Raw genomic sequence first — 24,392 nt, 5'->3', positions numbered from 1 at the left:
ATTGTCTATTACTCTGCCCAATCCTAACCTACAAACTACCTGGCCGGCTAATTTAAACACGACTTGCATTTATTTAGACCTTTTCACAGCTTTAAGACATACCAAAGCATTTACAAACTGCAAATGCATATTTTGGATTTCCAGCACTGCATTAGAATAATAAATGTTGAAAACAATCAACAGGTCAGAATATGTTCTCATGAAAAGCCATCAACCTGAAATATTAATTCTGCCTCACTCTCTCTATATATATATACAGTTGCTGCCTGACATGCTGGGAATTGCCAGCATTTAAAACATATATATCTTTGAATTACAGTAACTCTTGGACATTGGAAAAGGGACACTTTGTGCATACCAATGTCCCAAAAAATAGCAATGTGGTGATCATCAGATTGTCTTATGAGGGAAGGTTGAACTAGTTGGGTCTGTACCCATTGGAGAATTTAGAGAAAGGAAAATATACAAAGTATACAAGATTCTTAGGAGGTTGACCTGGATATTATGTGAGAGGACAGGGTAAATCAGAATCCAAAGTGTCACAGGATATGTTCAAGGTCTTCAATGAAGATTGCTCCTCTATTTTTACCACACAGAGAAAGACAGACATGAAGAGAAGGGAACTTAGGAAAGTTAGTGCAGATGTTTTGAGGACAGACCATATTACAGTCAAAGAGATGCTGGACGTCTTAAGACATTTGAAGGTCGAGGAGTCTGAAGAAGGGTACCGAACCAAAACGTCACGCATCCATGTTCTCCAGAGATGCTGCTTGAACCGCTGAGTTACTCCAAACTTTGTGTTATTTTTTGAAGGTAGATAAGTCTCCCAAGTTTCAATAGATAAGATTTTATTCCTTAAAGCACAAGATGCGGAGGTGTGATTTTATAGGGGTGCATTAAATCATAAGGGGAATAAAAAGGGTGAACATAGATTCTTTTCCCCGAGGTAGGGGAATCAAGAATTAGAGGACATAGGTTTAAGGTGAGGGTGGAAAGATTTAATAGGTACCCGAGAGGCAACCTTTTCCACATAAAGGGTGGTGGGTACATGGAAAAACCTGCTAGAGGAAATAGTTGAGACAGGTGCAATAACATTTAAAAATTATTTGGAGAGGTGGATAGGAAATGTTCAGAGGGATGAGCCAAAAACAGGCAAATGGGACTTGTTTAGATGAGGCATCTTGGTCGGATTGGATGAGTTGGGCTGATGTTTGTCACTCTAAATGCTGGATGGCCATCCAATGGATAATTTAGGATCACAGGGCATGCAAGTTAGATCCACCATGGTCTTATTGAATAGTGGAACAAGATCCTGAACGGTCCTCCTGATCCTCACTTACGATCTTATGAAAGGTAGCAGGTGGAACTAGTTATGTTACCTGCTCTCTCTCTATAAACTGTTCAGCTCTGACTTGTATCTTTTAATACAGGAATCCCCTGGTCAGAAGGTAAAAGATTAGTCCGAGAATTAACTGCACAATATTGAGTAAGATAAAATGATACACAGTTATGGTGCAAACCTCTGAATTCCAATTATTAGATAATATCTTTATGGCTCACATATAAATAAAATTCAGCTGGAAAAGTTACTAGCAACATGTTTTGGAGAGAGAGCCAAGACTGCCGAAATTCCGCAAAAATAATTACTTACTTTCTAGATTCACTTCAAATTCACTTATCGTGGTTACCAATGCGTCCACTACAATAGCGACTACAGGGATATTTAATTTCTTATAAAATGCTTATGGGTGGTTAAAGATGCTATTTCCACAGGTTCAGCATCTTAATCCAATTATAACTCTATACATCAGATGCTGCACTTTAAGTGCACGTGGATTGTTGAGAGCACTCCAGATCATTATGAATTATATTTTTGAACCGTTGTCGATTTTGTTGCTAGTAAAACACAAGCAAATAAGTGTAAATGTGAGGAAAATGTAAACCGCCAATGCCCTCTATGCTCATGCTTTAAAGAATGCCCGTCACGAAACCAGGGTAAGTTTTTTGTCTCTCGAACGGTTACTGGCTCGGCCCAGAAGTTCTGGCAAGTGTCGGTTAATATTTGCTGGAAGGAGAATTAAGCATCCTAAAGTAACAGCGTTCACGTGTCAGGGCCAAGCTGAATACCAGTTTCAACAAGTCAGGTTTCAAATAAAAACAAAGCAGATGTGGGAGTCTGCAATGTTTACAGAAATTAAATCAAATCGATCTTGCCAAGATGTGAATTGCCCATTTAAGGAAAGGAGGGCGGGCACCGGTGCGCGCGCATGCATACTCTTTGGCCTGGCCCAGCCAGCAGTCAAACCTCAGGCCCTTCGACTCTCTGGGCGACGCAGACTCCCACGCACAGCCGACCAGCCACAGCGCTCACTAACGCCACATCCAGTGCCCCGAGAAGGCCGCGGCTGCTTCATGTGGAGTTACCTGCGAGTCCCTAACCTCCACCACCACATTCTCGCTGCTCCAGCGAGCCGCCATGTCATGGAGCCAGAGACCAACAACAAACTGCGTCAGCGGCGTGACTGTTACCCAACGAGCACCGGGCGGGAGGCGGGAGTGACGGCGCCGCTTCTGCCAGTCACACTGGCTGCACTTCCACCCGCATACCCACGCTGGGCAAGGTGTCTCTCGCAGGCTTATTGTTTTAGGGTCAGGAATATATCATCATCATTTCTTGATTATGGGAAGAAGGCAGGAGAATGGGGTTAGGAGGGGTCAGCCATGATTGAATGGTGGAGTAGACTTGATGGGACGAATGCCCTAATTCTACTTCTATCACTTATTATGTTAATGATAACACCCCTTGAACACCACCCACGACTGCTCACGGAAAATCCATCCCAGATTCAGATTAGTCTATTTAGTTTAGAGATACAGCACGGAAACAGGCCCTTCGGCCCACCAGGTCCGCGCCGACCAGTGATCCCCGCACACTCACACTATCCTACACCCACTAGGGACAATTTTTACATTTACCAAGCCAATTAATCAACTAACCTACATGTCTTTGGAATGTGGGAGGAAACCGATGATCTCGGAGAAAACCTACGCCAGTCACGGGGAGAACTTACAAACTCCGCAAAGACAGCACCCGTAGTCGGGATCGAACCCCGGTCTCCGGTGCTGCATTCGCTGTAAGGCAGCAACTCTATCGCTGTGCCACTGTGACATATACAAAAGGCTGCAATGAAATTCCTTGGTAGACACAAAATGTTGGAGTAACTCAGCGGGACAGGCAGGATCTCTGGAGAGAAGGAATGGGCGATGTTTTGGGTCGAGACCCTTCAGATAAATCAAATGAAATTCCTTGTTTGATTGGGGCACTCAGATTAAATACTGTAGTCTGAACACCATGACAAATATAGCAACGAGTGCAAAACACCAGAATGGTGCAAGGTTGCAGTGCAAAAAATACTAATGGGGCTGTAACAGAATGGGGTAAAGTTAAGAGTGAGAGACCTGGCAGCGACCCCAAGAAGGTGATTGTTCAGGAGTTATATACCAGTGGGGAAGAAGCTGTTCTTAAGAGGAGATGCAAGAGACTGCAACTGCTGGAATCCTGAGCAAAAAGTAAAGCAGATCAAGCAATATCTTAATGGAAATGGACAGGTGAAGTTTGATGGACAGGTAGTGTGATAGACAGGGCTGTGTTCACCATTCTCTGCAGGTCAAGAGTAAAGCAGTTGCCATACCAGGCTGAGATGCAACCTGGAATAATATATTCTATCACACATCTGTGGAAATTCAAAATAATTCTTGTGAACATACCAAATCTTCTCAGACATCTAAGAAAGTAAATTCGCTGATGCGCTTTCTCGATTACTGAATTGGTGTGAAGAGACCAGGTTAGGTTGCTTTAGCAATGGATGACTGGGAACCTGAAGCTGTTGGCCATCTCTACAGCAGCTCTGTTGATGAGGACATGGTAGGGTTCAACTCTATGTTTCCTGACCAAATTTTTCTCTCCATATTCTTGTAAATCTTCCAGCCCCCCCAAAAAATCAATTTCAGTATTGGAAGCTCCAATCATCCACCTAACCCCACCAGGTTAGAATAGTCCTGAGCCACACTAGACCCCTGCTGTATGAAGGTGGGACTGCACTTGTCCTCAGACTGACTCCTGACAAATTCTTTCTGAAGGGAAGTGGGAGATTGAAGAATGTTGAGAGGTGAGAATGGGATTAGGTAGGATAAAATATTAAAAGGTGCAGGGGTAAGAGAAGAGATAGTAGGCTGGTGGGATTCCAGAGCATTGGGAATGAGGGAAGGGTGTGATAAAACTACGAATGACTATACAGGTTTGTATTTAAACTGAGGAAGCTATTGGAAGAAAGAAAAAACACTTATTATAGAATGTCTTGCAAGACATTGCATTACCTACTTCGATACCTTTCAGGAGGTGGTATGGGAATAAAAGCAGACCACTGCATCTCTGGAACGATATTGTCTTAGATCTGGCACATGTTTACCTGACATCCAATATATCGTGAGAAGAAACTTCCTGCAGCTAAATATTAGGCATTGATACCATTATCTTTATTGTTTACTGCAAACTTTGCTCTATAAGGCTCTGATCCTAAGAAAGATTACCTGAAACTGAGCCAGAAAGTTTGCAACATTGTATGGCGACATCTGTGGTTGTGATTGAAACTAAATTAATTCATATATTCACTCTATCAATAGGATGGCCTATTTCCATATTTGTAACATTGCTTAGTTCTTCCCAATTTCGATTCATATGCCACTGAAAACATCTCCCAGATCTTTGTTACCTCTGTTCAACAATTTCAATGTTTTCCCAGCTGTTTCTAAATCTTATCTATGTTTTTATTAATCAAAAATCTCATTCAATCATCAGTGCTGAACGAAACAAGTCCAGGTTTAGTTCAGTGTGTTATTGCCATGTGTATCGAGGCACAGTGAAAAGCTTTTTTGTTGTGTTCTATCAAGTCAGTGAAAAGACGACATGATTACAATCAAGCCGAACACTGTGTACAGATACTGGGTAAAGATACGGTCCTTTATCTGGACTGCAAGATAAAGTCCAGTAAAGTCCTATTAAAAATAGTTTGAAGGTCTCCAATAAGGTAGATGGGAGGTTAGAACCTCCTAGTTGGTGATAGGACTGTTCGGTTGGCTGATAACAGCTGGGAAGAAACTGTCCCTGAATCTAGAGGTATGCATTTTCAAACTTCTGTACTTTTTTACCTGATGTGAGAGTGGAGAAGAGGGAGTGGCCAGACTGCTCCTTGATTATGCTAGTGGCCTTGACGAGGCAGCGTGACGTGTAGATGAAGGAAGGAATATGGGTGGAAGGGGAGAAATGGGTGCAAGTCCAGGTGCGACCCAGGGAAGGGAGGGATGAAAGACAAAAGAAGTGTAGATGGAGCCCATGGAAGGGATGTTGGTTTGCCTAATTGTCTGGGCTACACCCGCTGCTCTGCAGTTTCCTGCGATCTTGGATGTTGTTCTATGATGTATTCTGATAAAATGCTTTCTAGGACGCAACTGTTGAAGTTGGTGAGGGTCGTTGGGGACATGCTGAACTTCCTAAGCCTTCTAAGGAAGTAGAAGGGTTAGTGTGTTTTCTTGGACATTGCTTTGATGTGGCTGGTCCAGGACAAATAGCTGGTGATATATATTCCTAAGAACTTAAAGCTTTCAACCATCTCTACTTCGGTGCCATCGATGTATGTGCACTGCTTTGCCTCCTGAAGTCGTGCGCAATCTCCTTTGTCTTGCTGACATTGAGGAAGAGGTTGTTGTCTTGGCACCAGGTTACAAGGTTCTCAATCTCCTTCCTGTACTCCGTCTCATCATTATTTGATATCCGGCCCACTACGGTGGTGTTTTCTGCGAATTTATAAAATTAGTTGGATTGGTATTTGGCTGCACAGACATGAGTGTATAAAGAAATTGAAGGGGTCTTGCAATATTGAAGAGTATCGTACAAAATGATTTTGTTACCTATCCTCACTAATTGTGGTCTGTCAAGAGGCTGAGGATCCATTTGCAAAGGTGAATGCCGAGCTCAAGTTCCACGGTTTGGAGATGAACTTGCTGGAGATAATGGTATTGAAAGCAGAGCTGTTCTTTGGGGCACAGGGAAGAGAGAATTGAATTCTCCAATTTTAGTAAACTAACCTACAAACTATCCCTTTGTTTTTTCCTTCATTCCTCCCATCCCTGGGCCCCACCTGGACTCGCACCCATTTCTCCTCTTCCACCTATATTTCTTCCTCTGGCCCCACAATTCGTAGCTCTTTTGACCTTATCTCACATTTTTTGTCTTTTATCTCTGAACTTTGTCCAACCACCTGCCTATCAATCCCCCCACCCACCTTTATCCACCTATCACTGGGCCAGGCTTTGTGCTGCCCTCCTCACTTCCAGCTTTCTCTCTCCCATATCCCCCCACCACAATCAGTCTGAAGAAGGGTCCCGATCCAAAACATCACCTATCCATGTTCTCCAGAAATACTACTTGACCCAGTTACTCCAGAACTTTGTGTATTTTTGTAATATGGCCCTTTGAGTTAAACAAGACCAGATCCGATCTTGGTCAGCCTCACCTTTCTGTCCCCAATAACCTACTGATTCCCATCTAAAACAAAACTACGTCTTCCTTATCCTTCTAAAGATTTATTCATAACAGTTCTCTTTGATACAGAATTCTAAGGATTCATTTCCCTTTCAGAGATAAATTTCTCCCATTTCTATCTTAAATGAACAATTCCCTTGTTCTGAAACTGTTCCTCTTCATTTTATGTTCATCCACAGCATCTAGTTGGTTAAGCACACACAAAATCCTATGATGCAAATACGATCATTTCTATTTCTTCTATCTTCCAATGAGTGTGGGCCCAAGAGTACCAGTGTCCAGACGAATCTGGTCATACCCAAAAAGCTTTTCATTGTACCTCGGCACAAATGACAATAATAAACTAAACTAGATAAAAAACTTCATACAAAATCTAAGAGTATGTTATCAGAAATACACTGAAGCATATTTGCTGCAAAAATGGTTAAAATGCTTGGATATGCCCGTTATCACGATGTTAACGATGTACAATTGTACGATGTACAATTGGCCTCGAGACTTCCAACATGAGGGTAACCCTGTGTTGCATTTAGAACTGTACTCTTAATGTGTAATAACATTGCAGTTGAATGTTTATTTAATTAAATATATATACCTGAGTTTTCATGAATTACCTAATGATTATTTTTTTACTGTAATAAGACAGATATACCCATCATTTACCATATCTCAATTTAGTTTTGGTGACGACTAAGAACCTTATGGCTCATATATTAGTGCTGAGCAACATTATGATTGATTCACAAAATGCTGGAGTAACTCAGCAGGTCAGGCAGCATCTCGGGAGAGAAGGAATGGGTGACGTTTCGGGTCGAGACCCTTCTTCAGACTGATGTCGGGGGTGGGACAAAGGAAGGATATAGGTGGAGACAGGAAGATAGAGGGAGCTCTGGGAAGGAGGAGGGGAAGGGAGGGAAAGAGGAGCTATCTGAAGTTGGAGAAGTCGACGTTCATACCACCGGGCTGCAAACTGCCCAGGCGAAATATGAGGTGCTGCTCCTCCAATTTCCGGCGGGCCTCACTATGGCACTGGAGGAGGCCCATGACAGAGAGGTCAGACTGGGAATGGGAGGGGGAGTTAAAGTGCTGGGCCACCGGGAGATCAGTTGCGTTAATGCGGACCGAGCGCAGGTGTTCAGCGAAGCGATCGCCGAGCCTGCGCTTGGTTTCGCCGATATAGATAAGTGGACATCTAGAGCAGCGGATGCAATAGATGAGGTTGGAGGAGGTGCAGGTGAACCTCTGTCTCACCTGGAAAGAATGTTTGGGTCCTTTGATGGAGTTGAGGGGGGAGGTAAAGGGACAGGTGTTGCATCTCGTGCGGTTGCAAGGGAAAGTGCCCGGGGTTAGGGTGGTTTGGGTAGGAAGGGACGAGTGGACCAGGAAGTTGCGGAGGGAACGGTCTCTGCGGAACGCAGAGAGAGGAGGGGATGGGAAGATATGGCCAGTGGTGGGGTCCTGTTGTAGGTGACGGAAATGTTGGTGGATGATATGTTGGATCCGCTGGCTGGTGGGGTGGAAGGTGAGAACGAGAGGGATCCTGTCCTTGTTGCGAGTGGGGGGATGGGGAGCAAGAGCGGAGCTGCGGGATGTAGAAGAGACCCTAGTGAGAGCCTCATCTATAATGGAGGAGGGGAAGCCCCGTTTTCTGAAAAACGAGGACATCTCGGAAGCCCTAGTCTGAAACACCTCATCCCGGGCGCAGATGCGGCGTAGACGGAGGAATTGGGAGTAGGGGATAGACTTTTTGCTGGGGACCGGGTGGGAAGAAGTGTAGTCCAGATAGCTGTGCGAGTCGGTGGGCTTGTAATAAATGTCCGTCACTAGTTTTTCTCCTGTGATGGAGATGGTGAGGTCCAGAAACGGGAGGGAGATGTCAGAGATAGTCCAGGTATATTTAAGGGCAGGATGGAAATTGGAGGTGAAGTGTATAAAGTCAGTGAGTTCTGCATGGGTGCAAGAGGTAGCACCAATGCAGTCGTCGATGTAGCGGAGGTAGAGTTCGGGGATGGGGCCAGTGTACGTCTGGAACAGGGATTGTTCGACGTACCCGACAAAGAGGCAGGCGTAGCTGGGGCCTATGCGAGTGCCCATAGCTACGCCTCTGGTTTGGAGGAAGTGGGAGGAGTCAAAGGAGAAGTTGTTGAGGGTAAGAACCAGCTCTGCTAGGCGGAGGAGAGTGTTGGTCGATGGGGATTGGCTGGTTCTACGGTCGAGGAAGAAACGGAGGGCTTCGAGACCATCCTTGTGGGGGATGGAAGTGTAGAGTGACTGGACATCCATGGTGAAAATGAGGGAGTGGGGGCCTGGGAACCGGAAGTTATCCAGGAGATGGAGAGCGTGTGAGGTGTCTTGGACGTAGGTGGGGAATTGGCTTGGCTGAGCTTCCATAGCTGTCAATATCATTTCAATTCATTAATTTAGTTGAAAACAAATGACTTGCAGATGGAGCTGAGGATGTTAAAAATTCATCTGTTATCTCTTTAATAATTCTAATAAGTTGCATACTATTCTGAAAAAGACACGTACATTAAAAATTGGACACTTGATTTATTAAGCACACTTTGCCTACATATAGTTTAAATATCACTTCCACTGGGTGGCGCCGTCAGCGATGGTACTACTTTCAACTATAGCTGAACATTATATTTCTGAGATCAGTATATTCACCCATTGTGTTTCAACGGTTTATACTGTCATCTTTTATAAATTTCTCCCATTCTTAATCATAATCATAATCATACTTTATTAGCCAAGTATGTTTTGCAACATACGAGGAATTTATTTGTCATACAGTCATACCAATAAAAAGCAAGAAGACACCCAAAATACATTTAAACATAAACATCCACCTCATTCCTCACTGTGATGGAAGGCGAAAAAAAGTTCAATCTCTTCCCTTTTTCTCCCATGGTCGGGGGCCTTGAGCCTTCCGTTGACGAGACGATCTCCCGTGGCCGGCGGTTGGGCCCTCCGCATCGGGGCGATCAAGCTCCAGCATCGGGAGGATCTCAGCTCCCCTAAGCTGGGCGATCGGACCCGACCTCTTGCGACTTTGGAGCTTCCTGACAACCGGAGACTGCGAGCTCCTCAATGGTGAAATCCACAGATTGGTTGGAGCATCGATCCCAGGCAAGGGATCGCAGGCTCTGATGGCAGGTCCATGGCCCCACAGTGGGGCTCAAAGTCAGTTTCGAGCAAGGCCTCCAGCTCCATAATGTTAGGCCGCAGTGCAACTGGAGATATGATCCGGAAAACAATCGCGTCTCCGGCAAGGTAAGAGATTGAAAAAAAAAAATCCCCTCCCCACCCCCCACATAAAACAAACCAGAGACCATTAACACAAACTTTTTAAAACACACTAAAAATAATTTAAAAAGACAGACAGACTGTTGGCGAGGCTGCCATCGCTGATGGCGCCACCTGGTGGAAGTGGCAATCTTCATATTTACATGACAAAATCATGAATTAAACTACGATGTATAAAGAGAAGGGTAACTGTATTAATAAGTTTGTTTCCCTTACCGTCATTAACAATTAAAATTGTCTTACTTTGATGTCAGCATTAGATTTTTCCCTACAGCTTCTAATCTATCATTTCTAATGATTTACATCAAGATGTTTTTCTTTGCCAAACAAATTTATTTTTCAGCAATTAAATTGATTCGTCTTTTGAAACTTTAGTATGCATTTTATCTTTTACTTAATCCTAAAACTGACCATTTCTGAAGCTGTGATAGATTCATCAAATACAGTGCCCTCCAAGATGTTTGGGACAAAGATCCATCATTTATTTATTTACCTCTGTACTCCACAATTTGAGATTTGTAATAGAAAAAATCACATGTGGTTAAAGTGCACATTGTCAGATTTTAATAAAGGCCATTTTTATACATTTTGGTTTCACCATGTAGAAATTACAGCTGTGTTTATTCATGGTTCCCCCCATTGTGTCCAAATTGTGGAGTACAGAGGGAAATAATTAAATAAAGGGTCTTTGTCCCAACATTATGGAGGGCACTGTATATGCCCATTCATATCCACATCTCTTCTTTGGTGGCAAGTAAGAATTGTTTGACTTATGTTTTGGGTGCTATGCAACATTGTGATTGACTTGGCCTGACTTCTTGGCTAATAATTAGTATTTCTGCAATATCTAGACAGATCAGTTGGTGGTATGATATCAGGAGATGGCAGGATAGTCTGAATAACGTTTTGTTTGTGCAGAGATAGTTCAATGATTGAACTGCACATTTTAAATGGTCTCTAATATAAAACCTCCAGATGGGAATAATAATTTTTATTTGTTTTCAATGTAAATTTCTTCCATGGGACCATTAAAGTTTAAGACATTTTCAGTGCAAATCCCTCAGTCAATATTAATGCCTTTTTATTGAAAAGTTCCCAGTATAACATAGCAAAGAGTAGCGGGAAGCCAGAGGATTGAGAAACTTTCAAAGGCCAACAGAAGGTAATAAAAAGGGCAACACGGGCTGAAAAGATGAAGTACGAGGGTAAGCTGGCCAAGAATATAAAGAAGGATAGTAAAAGCTTCTTTAGGTATGTTAAGAGAAAAAGATTAGTAAAGACAAATGCGGGTCCCTTGAAGGCAGAAACTGGTGAAATTATTATGGGTAACAAGGAAATGGCAGAAGAGTTGAACAGTTACTTTGGATCTGTCTTCACAAAGAAAGACACAAATTATCTCCCAGATGTACTAGAGGACAGAGGATCTAGGGAGACAGAGGAACTGAAAGAAATTTGCATTAAGCAAGAAACACTATTGGGTAGACTGATGGGACTGAAGGCTGATAAATCCCCAGGGCCTGATGGTTTGCATCCCAGGGTACTCAAAGGGATGGCAATAGAAATCGTGGACGCATTGGTGATCATTTTCCAATGTTCTATAGATTCAGGAATCAGTTCTGTGGATTGGAGGGTAGCTAATGTTATCCCACTTTTCAAGAAAGGAGCGAGAGAGAAAACGGGGAATTATTGACCAGTTAGCCTGACATCGGTGGTGAGGAAGATACTGGAGTCAATTATTAAAGAGGTAATAACAGCAGATAGCAGTAAAAGGATTGGTCCTAGTCAGCATGGATTTACGAAGAGGAAATCCTGCTTGACTAATCTTCTGGGGTTTTTTTTAGGATGTGACAAGTAAAATGGATGAAGGAGAGCCAGTAGATGTAGTGTATCTAGACTTTCTAGACTTTCAGAAAGCCTTTGATAAGGTCCCGCACGGGAGATTGGTGAGCAAAATTAGAGCACATGTTATTGGGGGTAGGGTTTTGACATGCATAGAGAATTGGTTGTCAGACAGGAAGCAAAGAGTAGGAATCTTTATTGTCATTGTACAGGGGTACAACGAGATTGGGAATGCGCCTCCCATACGATGCAATAAATTAATTAGCTAGTCAGTATTAATTTAAACAACCCAATGAAACAAATTACAACAGTTTTAAAACAGAATAAAGTGCAAGTAGATCTGTGCCGGTTCACTATGCGATGTGACCATCCGGCTCAGCAGGACCGGTTCATAGCAGCTATGGCCCTGGGGATGAAGCTGTTCTTGAGTCTGGAGGTGCGGGCGTAGAAGGCCTTGTAACGTCTGCCCGATGGTAGAAGTTCGAACAGACTGTTGCAGGGGTGTGAAGAGTCTTTGTGGATACTGGTGGCTTTTCTGAGGCATCGTATGTTGTAGATGCCCTCCAAGGCTGGTAGCTGTGTTCTGATGGTCCTCTGAGGTCTATGGACTACCCGCTGAAGAGCTTTCCTCTCTGCCTCTGTGCAGCTGAGGTACCACACAGGGATGCCATGTGTTAGGATGCTCTTTATGGTTCAGCGGTAGAAGGTCGTCAGTAGCTGTTGGGGTAAACCAGACTTTTTCAGTGTTCTTAGGTAGAACAGTCATTGCTGTGCCTTCTTGACTAGTGGACCAGTGGTATTGGACCATGTTAGGTCCTCCGAAATGTGAGTGCCCAGAAACTTGAAGCTGGACACTCTCTCCGTTGATAAAGATCGGGGCGTATTCCCCGTTGTGTGACCTACAGAAGTTGATGATCAGCTCCTTGGTCTTGGTGGTATTTAGGGACAGGTTGTTATCAGAGCACCAGTCTGCCAGGTTCTGCACCTCCACTCTGTATTTTGTTTCATCACTGTTGGTGATCAGCCCGAGGTTGAGGTTAGGAGGTTGCAGGGTGACTTGGACAGGTTGAGTGATAGGCAGATGCAGTATAATGTAGATAAATGTGAGGTTATCCACTTTGGCGGCAAAACCAAGGAGGCAGATTATTACCTCAATTTTGTCAGATTAGGTAAAGGGGAAGTGCAACGAGACCTGGGTGTCCTTGTACACCAGTCACTGAAAGTAAGCGTGCAGGTACAGCAGGCAGTGAAGAAAGCTAATGGCATGTTGGCCTTCATAACGAGACGATTTGAGTATAGCAGTAAAGAGGTCTTTCTGCAGTTGTATATGGCCCTGGTGAGACCACATCTGGAGTATTGTATGCAGTTTTGGTCTCCTAATTTGCAGAAGGACATCCTTCCTATTGAGGCAGTGCAATGTAGGTTCACGAGATTAATCCCCGGGATGGCTGGACTGTCATATGAGGAAAGATTGGAAAGACTGGTCTTGTATTCACTGGAGTTTAGAAGGATGAGAGGTGATCTTATAGAGACGTATAAAATTATAAAAGGACTGGACAAGCTAGATGCAGGAAAACTGTTCCCAATGTTGGGGAGTCCAGAACCAGGGGCCACACACAGTCTAAGAATAAAGGGGAGGCCATTTAAAACTGAAGTGAGAAGAAACTTTTTCACCCAGAGAGTTATGAATTTGTGGAATTCTCTGCCACAGAAGGCAGTGGAGGCCAATTCACTGGATGAATTTAAAAGAGAGTTAGATAGAGCTCTAGGGGCTAGTGGAATCAAGGGATATGGGGAGAAGGCAGGCACAGGTTACTGATTGTGGAGGATCAGCCATGATCACAATGAATGGCGGTGTTGGCTCAAAGGGCCAAATGGCCTCCTCCTGCACCTATTTTCTATGTTTCTATAGAATGAATAAATGTCAGATTCTCCACTACTCTAGGTGCTAAAATCAACGCTGCCACAAAGATCTAATTATCTCTAATATATATTTTTAATCCATCATTATTAACATCTGTTATTAGTTCAAGTGGATCCCCAAATGTCCACCAACAATAATCGTCTCATTAAGCTGGCCAAGGAGCAACCAGAATGATGAAACCTAACCAATACTCAGTGAGGAAGTAAATAGTTCAGTTACAAGGTAATATTTTTTTTAATTTGATGGAATGTTAAGTATAAACTGGACAATACCTCAAATCTGAAATATAAACAAACTACAGAAAACTATCATTTTAAAATTCATTATTATTCAACTATTTATCTCAGATATTACAATCTACCTAATATTTAAGATCAAAGAGTGTGTGAAATTGTATTTACAGCTTCATTTTCTTTGAAAACTCATTTTCACCCCATACAAGAAATGTTAATTTTTTTCATAAGCCGCTGGATTTTGACAAATCATTCATTTCCGGAGTAAGCTGGACTAGGCTGGAGAATATTGTATCTTATATAGAAGCAGGAAACAGCTGACATGAACTTCTGTATTTTCTGATTTTGCAAATTGTCTGTGCATGCTGCAGATGTTAAATCAGTATCACAGTGTGATAATGGCAAGCACTGTTTTTTTGTCATTACAACTGTAACAGCACTATTGTGCAGTGGTTAAATTATTGATTAGTAATTCAGGGGCCTGGGCTAACAATCAAGAGAAATTTGTTCAATACCACCGTGGCAGCTGTGAATTTAATTTCCGATTGATAATATATGATAATCAGTGTCAGGGCTTCTGGGGAGAAGGCAGGAGAATTGGGTTGTGGGAAAGATAGATCAGTCATGATTGAAAGGCGGAGTAGATTTTATGGGCCAAATGGCCTAATTCTACTCCGAAAACACGAACTTCTAAACAAAAATGCCATCAGTAATAATGGCCACAAAAGTGTATATTTTTTAAATGACAAATGAACCATACGCAATAGATTAAAACTATTATCATGAAAACCCTTCTTGTCCCTAATACCCTTCAGGAGAGGAAATCGGCCATTCTTACCTGGTCCAGCTTAAAAAAATAATGATTAGGTAATTCGTAACACCAATGCGATTGCCTCTTAAAAGGATCTTCAAAATGGTCTAGCAAGCCATTCATTTCAAAGACAATTAGAGACAGGCAATAATTGCTTGATTTATAAGCAGTACCAAAAGCCTGAAAATTAATACATTTAAAAAAATCTAATTTCACAGTTTAAATCACTCAGTAACTGAATGTTAGTGCTTTTTCAGTATTCCAGCAAAAAACATTAACCTAGATTCAGCGGTTTAAGTAATGATGAAGCTATTGGTGCACAAAGCTATTAAACGGCAAATCAGTTTACAGTGGAAGTATGAAAGTTTGTCACAAATTTCCCCTGCTGATCTCGGATCCTTGTTATCCAAGAATTTCAGCACTGAAATACTTGAAGGATCTGAACTTGCAGTTCTTATGTGATGGAAACTTGCTAAACTTCTTGAAAAGTTGAGACACAAGGAACTACAGATGCTAGAATCTTGAGTAAACACAAAGGACAGGAGTAACTCAGTGGGTCAGGCAGCATCTGTGGAAGGAATCAATAGGCGACGATTCAAGTCGGGACCCTTCTTCAGACTGAACCACCATCTGCAGTTCCTTCCTACACATTGATCATTATCAATGTTATCTTAGGAATTTAGCAATGTTATCTTAAATTTTATTGCATTCCTTCTGTGGCAAGTTTATTTTGTCTTAGTTTAGGAGGCAAGCAACATTTCAAACGTGGCCGCACTAATGCCCTATATACAATTGCAGCAACACATCTTTCCTCCTGAACACGTGTGCTTTCTGTACTGTGACCGCATGGGTTTTCTCTGAGTGCTCTGGTTCCTCCCACATTCCAAAGACGTGCAGGTTTGTGGGCTAATTGGCTTCTGTAAATTGTCCCCCAGTGAAAAATGGGGACTAAAGCTCTTGTTCCACAGGCAATTTTTTTGGCGACTAGGCTGTCGCTACACGCTCGCCGGGGTGTCGCCTGTATGGTCGTGAGTAGTCTCCAAAGAGTCGTAGCGATTTTCTGGTCGCCGCTGGATTTTGAAATGTTTTTTAAAAATTGGCGACTGTTGGTTTGACGCCAATTATCTTAGCTTGACGTCTTCTGATGTAGGTGCTGTCATAGGTTGTCGCCAGGTGACGTAGGTTGTCGCCGGTGCTGACTTTGGTGTATTCCATTGCAACTACCTACGTCAACCGGCGACAGGTACCGGCGTCAAAACCGGAGGCCAAAATGATGTGAATTGTCTTCAGTTGTCACTGACAGGGTCGTAGCTTGTCGCGGGTAGACATAGGTTGACTTCAGTTGTCGTAGGTTGTCGCCTGCGTGGTCGTAGGCACGGTCGTAGGTGGACATCCTAAGTCGCGACGATTGGGTCGCCGGTTGTCAGTAGCTTGCCGTCGCTTGACGTCGACTAGGTGGTAGGTTGTAGTAGCTTGTCGTAAGGGGGGTCCAGTCGCCGTTTTTTCAGCAACTTGCTACGGCTGACAGTCACCTTAAAAATTGCCTGTGGGACAGCCCTTAAGTCCAATGTGTGGGACTAGAACTAATGTACTGGCTGTACTGTGCTCAGTGCTTCCATCCTCCAGAACAATAGCTGGACTCCAAAACAAAACGTCACAATATTTAATTACAACACAAACCTCATGTTTCTTTTAAACCTCTCAACGAAATTGGGTGGGAAATAGTGTGGGACAAGGAACAATCTGCATTGAATGTGAAGACAATGGTATTTCGGGATCTATATCCTGTCCGATTTCGTGGCCTTAGATTTCTAGGTGATTTGATTTCTGAGTGCAGGCGTGAAAGTCTGAGTATGTAGGTGTATTTGTAGAATTGAAGACAATTTTACAAATAAACCTACATACTCAGACTTTCACGCCTGCACTCAGAAATCAAATCACCTAGAAATCTAAGGTCATGAAATAGATAAAATCGTGGCTTTGGGGCAAGAAATGAGACTTCATTCCGCTTTCTGCCACAACCCCTCTCGCACTTTTCTCCAATCAGTTTGAAGAAGGGCAGAAACGATTAAAAACAAACTACCGCTCTTCATACCCAAAGGTGAGATTAGAGTGGAGACCCAGCCTGAAATTCATGCTCGGGAATCATCACGGAAAATTTGTAGACGGTGAGAGGCGGAATAGAAACGAGGCATGTTGCAGGGCGTTTGTGAAATTGAAAGAGAAACTTCCTGCAACTTCAGTGACGGGCGCGGCAGGAGCGGCTGAGTCGGATAAATCTCAATCTTTTCCAACTTTGGCCCAGACAGGTAACCAGCGCGTTATCGTATAACATATTCCTAGATTGTGCATCTCCCATTTCTTCTCTAAATATTTGTTTCAGGTCGGGACCCTTCCTCCGTCCGATGAAGAGTCTCTGACTCGAAAAGTTTCTCTTTTTAAAGTTGCCGGCTGCGTGTTTCGATCTTTTCAGTTTTTGTTTCGTATTTTCAGCGTCGGCGTGTTTTTTTTATCTTTTCGTTAAATGGTTTAGAACCAAGTCATAATTCGCGCCCTACCTCCCCCAGAGGACATGGCCAATGTCGTTGGGCATTAAAAAGGATTACATTATAGGTGCATTCAAAGTAATGTAATTTTTGTTTGTATTTCATTTGAATACTTCTATACACACATTGAAGATGGCGATGAATGGTTGTTCTGCTGAGGCATTTAATCCAAACAGCAAGGGAGAAAGTGAAATCAGGGGTCACAGCTTAAGGATAAGGGGGAAGTCTTTTAGGACCTAGATGAGAAAACATTTCTTTACACAGAGAGTGGTGAGTCTGTGGAATTCTCTGCCACAGAAGGTAGTTGAGGCCAGTTCATTGGCTATATTTAAGAGGGAGTTAGATGTGGCCCTTTTTGCTAAAGGGATCAGGGGGTATGGAGAGAAGGCAGGTACAGGTTACTGAGCTGGATGATCAGCCATGATCATATTGAATGGCGGTGCAGGCTCGAAGGGCCGAATGGCCTACTCCTGCACCTATTTTCTATGTTTCTAATTTTTCAGCAGGTTTGGTCCATGACACGGCGGGAAAATGTCGGATCAGAACAGTTAAAAGTGAACAGTTGACTTATATCATGGCAGAAGTGTATTGTGAATCGGCCTCACCAAAGCAGATCAGTAGTTCCAGAGCAAGAGGGATCGGATTTAGTTATTGGGGGGAGGGGTAGAGAGATGAGGGGGTGGTGGTAGTGTCTTAACCAGCTGAGAGCACAGATGATAAATACCATGTTAAACTAATCTCCACTACATACATGTAATCAGTACCCCTCCACTCTCAGCAGGTTCACTTGCCTATCTAGAATCCTTTTAAACACCACTATTATTTTTGCTTCCAACAACACCTGGCATCGCATTCCAGGCACCCAACACTTTATGTGTTTTAAAAAAATCTTCCCCCTTTAAACTTTCCCCTTTTCACCTTAATACTGTGCCCTTTAGTCCTCCCTGGGGAAAGGGATAAACAATTGAAGTTAACTCTTTATCATTTGATGAGCAGGTATCATTACTGCTCAAAGGTTATAGGAATAATACAAAACAGAAGTTACACAAACATATTAATGGTAAAAAAACAGACCGATTTTTATATACGTTTAGCTAAGAATGTGGAAGACCAACACGTGTGGATGTGGATTGTGTTTTGTTTAGTTTAGAGATACAGCATGGAAACATGCTCTTCGGCCCACCGAGTGTGCGCCGACCAACAATCACCTACTGTACACTAGTTCTATCCTACACACTCGGGACAATTTTTTAACAGAAGCTAATTAACCTACAAACCTGCACATATTTGGAACGTGGGAGGAAACCACCTGGATTCCATTAATATCCAGACACCTAGCAATCTTCAGTTTCAATTAGCTCTATGACTGAGCCTCCACGGATCTCCAAGACATAGAATTCCAATTGATGACCAAATGTCTTCTATTAGTAAGTCAGTTCTGGATCCATACGACTGAGTCACTGTGAATATGATGAATCATAATCTTCTGGTTCACACTACCCATGGGAGAGTTTATCAAATGTCTTACTAAAACCTACGTAGACAACATTCACTGTCCTACCCGCATCAATCTTTATCACCTCCTCACTTGATCAAGTTAGTAAGACATGAACTGCCATGTACAAAGCCATGTTGACTGTCCCTAATTAACCCATTCTCTTCCCAATGGGAGGAAATCCTGTCCAGAAGAATCCTCTCCAGTGGCATCCTTACCTTTGACATAACACTAACTGGTTATAATTCCCTGAATTATCTCTACTTTCCTTCTTATTGTCTTGAAGCCTTTAAATTCTCATCCTTTTGTCACAATTCCATCTATTCTTGTATCATCTGTAAACATTTGATCTGTTCACCTAAATTAAAGTATAGATTGTGACTAGCTGGACCCAAGCACAGGTCCTTGTGGTATTCCGCAGCCTATCATCCCAAGAAAGATCCATTTATTTGTTTGTTGATTTTTTCATCCATGCCAGTATATTATCGTCAATTCTACATGGTGCCATGTTGGCCAATCTCCTGTGTTGTACTTTACTGAACCTTCTGAAAATATTTAGATTGCTGTATTTACTCTTCAACTGGTGTAAGGCTAATAGGTTAGGAATTCTCTTTTTTCTCTTGCTCCTTTTTAAAAAAAGAGGGGGTCACATTTGCTACCCTCCAATCTGCACAACCCATTCCAGAATCTATAGAATTTAAAAAAAATGATAAACCAGTGCACCCACTATCTCTGTAGCCACCTAAACCAAAACTCTGGTTGTAAAATAATTGAATCCTAGGGATTAGTCAATTTACAGTACCATCAATTCTCAAGTACTTTACTGATTGTAATTTCCATTGGACTCCATTCTTGCTGCATTCTCTCTAATATTTCTGATAGATCATTTGTGTCTTCTGTGAAATCAGGCAAACTGTTGTTGTCTACTTTTGTTATTTTTGTATTCCCTATTATAAACTCTCTCATGGCTGTAAGGGGCCCACATTTGTTCTTGCTAGTTTTAGAGGGCAAGTTCCAAAGACCCTCGGCTTTTGAGGTGCAGCTTACCATCAACAGCTTGATTAGTGCTAAGAACATCAACAGCATGATTAGCGCTGGCATGTTTTCTCATGTTGCGGTGATTGATATGAGAAAAATTCTTCTTGAGAAGTGCACCAGCTCAAACAATGGTGAATTCATCACACATTATGAATCCCATCCAGTTCATAGTACCGTCCATTTTTTCTCACAAGCACATCAGCCAAAACATTATGACCACTGACAGGCGAAGTGAATAACATTGATTATCTTGTTACGATGGCACCTGTCAAGGGGTGGGATATATTAGGCAGCAAGTGAACAGTCAGTTCTTGAGGTTGATGTGTTAGACAATAGGTGCAGGAGTAGGCCATTCGGCCCTTCGAGCCAGCACCGCCATTCAATGTGATCATGGCTGATCATTCTCAATCAGTACCCCACTCCTGCCTTCTCCCCATACCCCCTGACTCCGCTATCCTTAAGAGCTCTATCTAGCTCTCTCTTGAACGTCGGATGTTGAGAGGAGACTTGATAGAAGTATGTGAAATCATGAAAGGCTAAGATAAGGTTGACAGTCAGAACTTTCTTCCTCCCAGGGTGGAAATGTCCAACACGCGAAGGCAGAGCTATGAGTTGAGAGGGGGTTGAGAAGTTGAATTAGAAGGTGAGAGGGGTAGGTGTTGTAGTCTGTGGCCTATTAGAAAAAACAGGCAGAACAACCAAATTCCCTTAACCTCTTTATTCTACTCACCCAGGTGGGAGAGAGTCTAGAAACCGGAGCGTTTAGAAACGCTCAGGAAGCTAGTGTAGTCTCTCTCCCCGAATGCTAACAATTACACATATTTATACCCGAAATACATGTGTCAGTACATTTCCTGTTGCTACCTTATATGGCAAGTTTTACAATGTCCTATAAATCTTTGTGTCTTTCGGGACCTCCGTGTCCGTTGTGTCCATCGTGACCTCTTCTTTCTTGGGAACAGAGGGCAGTCCATATGGCAAGTTGTTCTTCTTAACACTTCAAAGGATGGCTAACCATCAAAGCCTTAAAGCCAGTTGCCCATATCAAAGGATACCCTTAGCCATAAACAGGATGTCCTGGCAACATAATCGAGCTGGAGCTTTTACACCTTTTTAACACCCCTGCAATAAAACCCACATGGCTACGCTGAATTTGAGCCCTTACATCCCCTCTTTGATTATACTATAATCACAGTCTTTTAAAGTGGTTGATTGACAAATATTTGGCATATACATGGACTGAAACAATAACAGATTAACAGAATCACAACAATTAACGCAATGATACTGCCATAATGGAGAATCGGCCCCCACACATATCCTAAACCAAACCAATCCCATCCTGAAGCATTAATTCGATCGGGCTAAATCTGCCTCTATTTTCTTAGTCAAGTCAAGTCAATTTTATTTGTATAACACATCTAAAAACAACCCACATTGACCAAAGCGCTGTACATCAGTTCAGGTACTAAGAACAAACATACAATGGCACACAAACATAACAGCACATACATAAACAGTTCACAGCACCCCCTCAGAGGGCTCAAACGCTAAATGCTCTTTCTATAACCTCCTTCACATGCCCCGCGATATTGGTGATATTAGAGGATACATCTGGTACAAATGTACAACATTCTTGCCCTATCATAGCACAGGTACACCCTCTCTTGGCTAGCAGGAAATCTAGAGCCATACGATTCTGGAGAGCGACAAGACGCAGGGCCACCATTTCAGTTGTTAACTGGCCTATTTGTTCCTGAGTCTCGTACAGTCCATCAGCAGTACAATTTGCTAATTGTTCCAGGGCACTAGCTAAGTTTCAAATTTCAGTTCCCGCCCGAGCGGTTCCCCATCTCGGGAATATTAGCCACCAAAACCCCTCAAACTCCGATACAGCTCGATTAGAGCTCCACTCTGGATGCTGTAGAGGATGATTTATGATTCGTAAAGGTGGGATCACAAAAGCTAGATAACAGCACCCTGTCCAGGTCTCATAAGATCCCTGATCATACTGTGGCGAAAGTCCTGGTAACCAGACATATGCTCAGCTCCCACATTTTAAGTATGTCCCATTAAGAGGTCTTGGGGGAACTGCAGTACTGATATGGGTGCATGTGCTGAATCCCACAGACAGACCAACTTCATTTGGTCTAGATCCCATTCTACAGAAACAAGTTGTATTTATTGGTGTTTCTGGAGAGTCATGAGGAGAATTAACTTGTATCCGGGGCCAATTCTCCTGTGTTTGATTAAGATAGGGTCTCAAGGACCACCCATTAAAACATTGAAATCCACAGTCATCTGGTCGGTTATCATAATCCGTACACCAATTATTGGAGCCAGGGCTCTGTGAGTGATTCAAAAAGAACCGGGCAGACCTGGTGTACTAAAGCACCAGCTCACCCTCCGAGCAAATGGTTATCGCTCTCAATACTAGGCAGTAAATAAGTCAATAGTAAAGCGTGCACGGAATAGGAGTAAGGAAAGGTGTTATCCATAAAATAGTTCACCATGACGTTGCTACGCCTGATTAAAAGCTTTGTCAACTTGTAACATGAAATTAAAAATTACTGGACTGAAAGACAAAAACAAAATTCCCATGTAACCTCCAATTTTTCCCAGTCTATTCTTCCCCTCATCTCCTCTCGTAGGGACGACTGATGTAACCCTCGAGTTCGTCTACATCGACCCTGATACAGCTGCTGCTTCTTACATGGAAATCTAAATTCACCTGTCAGGCATTGGAAATTAAGCTGGCACAAAGCATGTCCACAGGGTACAACCCAATAGGCTTGGTCTCTCAATTGTTTAGCTCTGGTCTTATTAAACCATTAAACTATCCTGAGCAGGGTCCTATTCCTTCTGCCTTCCAGGGTATTGTGCCTTTGTCTCCTCTGCACATCATCTGATCGTCTTTACATAAATGTCATGGAGTAAATACAGATTGACCACAATACCATATAATTCTTGAGTGCACTTCCCCTAATAGCAGGAGTAACAATAGCTAAATAGCAACATCAATAGCAAAATCAATCCATCAGCTAAACACATCAACAATAACTAAGCAATACTTATAACTATGTACACGTGGCAATTCAATAAAATCAATTTGTAAACCCCAATGTATTTTGGGGTGATACCATGTAGCATTTATTACATCCAACATTCCCCTCTTACCAGCATAGGTAAGAGAGTGCACATAATACAACAAAACAGGTAAAAGCGCGTTAGGGACACAAACTTTGCCAGAGGCAGTAACCCAAAGCGAGTCAGATTCACGAGGGGAACACCCATCCTGGCTCCACTGGTGTCTCTCAGCCTCGGGGGCGTCCCCCTGAAGCTGGCAGAATTCCGAAACACTGGGCATAGTTGCAGAAAACTGCTGTTGTTCGCCTGAAGAAACTAAAATGGTAGGGGTCAGGGCCTCTGTGCATGCCAATGTGTCAGCCAATGCATTCCTGAAAGAAATGGGATCCTTGACAGATGTATGCGAATTACATTTAATGACAGCCAAGGTTTTTCGGGAGTGTTAAACTCGCTAGTAGATTTCGGAAAAACAGGACATTTTTAATAGGAGTGCCTGCTGCAGTCAAAAAGCCCCTGTGCTGCCACAGGTTACCAAAATCATGTGCAACCCCAAAGGCATATCGTGAGTCGGTGTAAATATTAGCACATTGGTCAACGCAAAGGTGGCAGGCCTGCGTGAGGGCAAATAATTCAGCCTGCTGGGCAGCATGAGGTGTACTGAAAAAGGCGAGGGTAAGCAGCATCCTCAATCTCTAGCGCCGATCGTGCAGATTCTTGCTCGTGGCGCAACTTAACCCTTTGTCTGGGACCTATCCATATTCCCTGATGCTGTCTCATTATCGGGGGGTAGTCCCCAATATCCTGACGGGGAGGGTAGAACCGGGACAGGCACCACCGCAGCCGGTGGCTCTGCCTGTGGGGCTGTGGGGATCGGACGTGTCCAGGGTTCCTCGTCACCCTGGACTCCTGATTACCTAATAAAGTCGCTATATACTCCAGTGGTTTGGATTCTGACTTTTGTTGTTGTGCGGGATATATCCCTTTGGTACCGGTTTAAAATTCACCTCGAGCTCGGGTAGCACGGTCAAGTCTTAGATCATACACCTTCATTTTCCCTCCAACTTCCCTCCCTCGACTCCTGATGGCGCTTCTGCACCCCCTCTTTGATAGTCTCTACATTCCATGTACCTCCTACTGGCCAGGCCTCGTTTCCCAATCTTTTCATTAACGAAGCAAATAAATAAATAACACATGTGTTGTACTGGGGCACCGCCATCACTCTTATCCAAAGACTGTCCCATATGTCTGATTGCCAATTATCCGAAAATATGTTATCAATAAATACTACCAATAAATATTACCAATAAATATTAATTGCACCCAGACCAAGACAATGACAAGAGTGACCGCCCCTTACCTTCCAAATCCGGAACCTTATCCTTATCCTTTTCCTTATCGGTTTGTCTGTGAATCTCAGTTGAACACGAAATCAACCCCAAACGAGGGACTTCAGTGTCTGAAAAACGTCAACGTCCGGGGTCTCGAACAACGGTCAAGAAGTGCACTCTG

The 24,392-nt window shown here is 43.0% G+C and overlaps 2 protein-coding genes across 4 annotated transcripts in view; one reads left to right on the top strand and one right to left on the bottom strand.

Moving 5' to 3' along the window:
- The window catches only part of wdr59 (WD repeat domain 59), a 57,478-nt gene extending 54,955 nt beyond the window's left edge, over positions 1-2,523 (bottom strand). For all 3 annotated transcript variants that reach the window (XM_078400527.1, XM_078400528.1, XM_078400529.1), the window contains exon 1: positions 2,425-2,523. In XM_078400527.1, coding sequence (XP_078256653.1) covers positions 2,425-2,478 — 54 coding nt within the window. In that variant the 5' untranslated portion in view covers positions 2,479-2,523. The remainder of the gene's footprint in view (positions 1-2,424) is intronic.
- Positions 2,524-16,925: 14,402 nt separating this feature from the next.
- The window catches only part of LOC144594807 (mixed lineage kinase domain-like protein), a 33,218-nt gene continuing 25,751 nt past the window's right edge, over positions 16,926-24,392 (top strand). Inside the window, exon 1 of the mRNA XM_078401680.1 lies at positions 16,926-17,026. The gene's annotated coding sequence lies outside the window, so the exon portion shown is untranslated. The remainder of the gene's footprint in view (positions 17,027-24,392) is intronic.

Source organism: Rhinoraja longicauda, chromosome 6 (assembly GCF_053455715.1).
Source record: "Rhinoraja longicauda isolate Sanriku21f chromosome 6, sRhiLon1.1, whole genome shotgun sequence".
NCBI lineage: Eukaryota > Metazoa > Chordata > Chondrichthyes > Rajiformes > Arhynchobatidae > Rhinoraja > Rhinoraja longicauda.
This window is presented reverse-complemented; position numbering and strand designations above follow the sequence as displayed.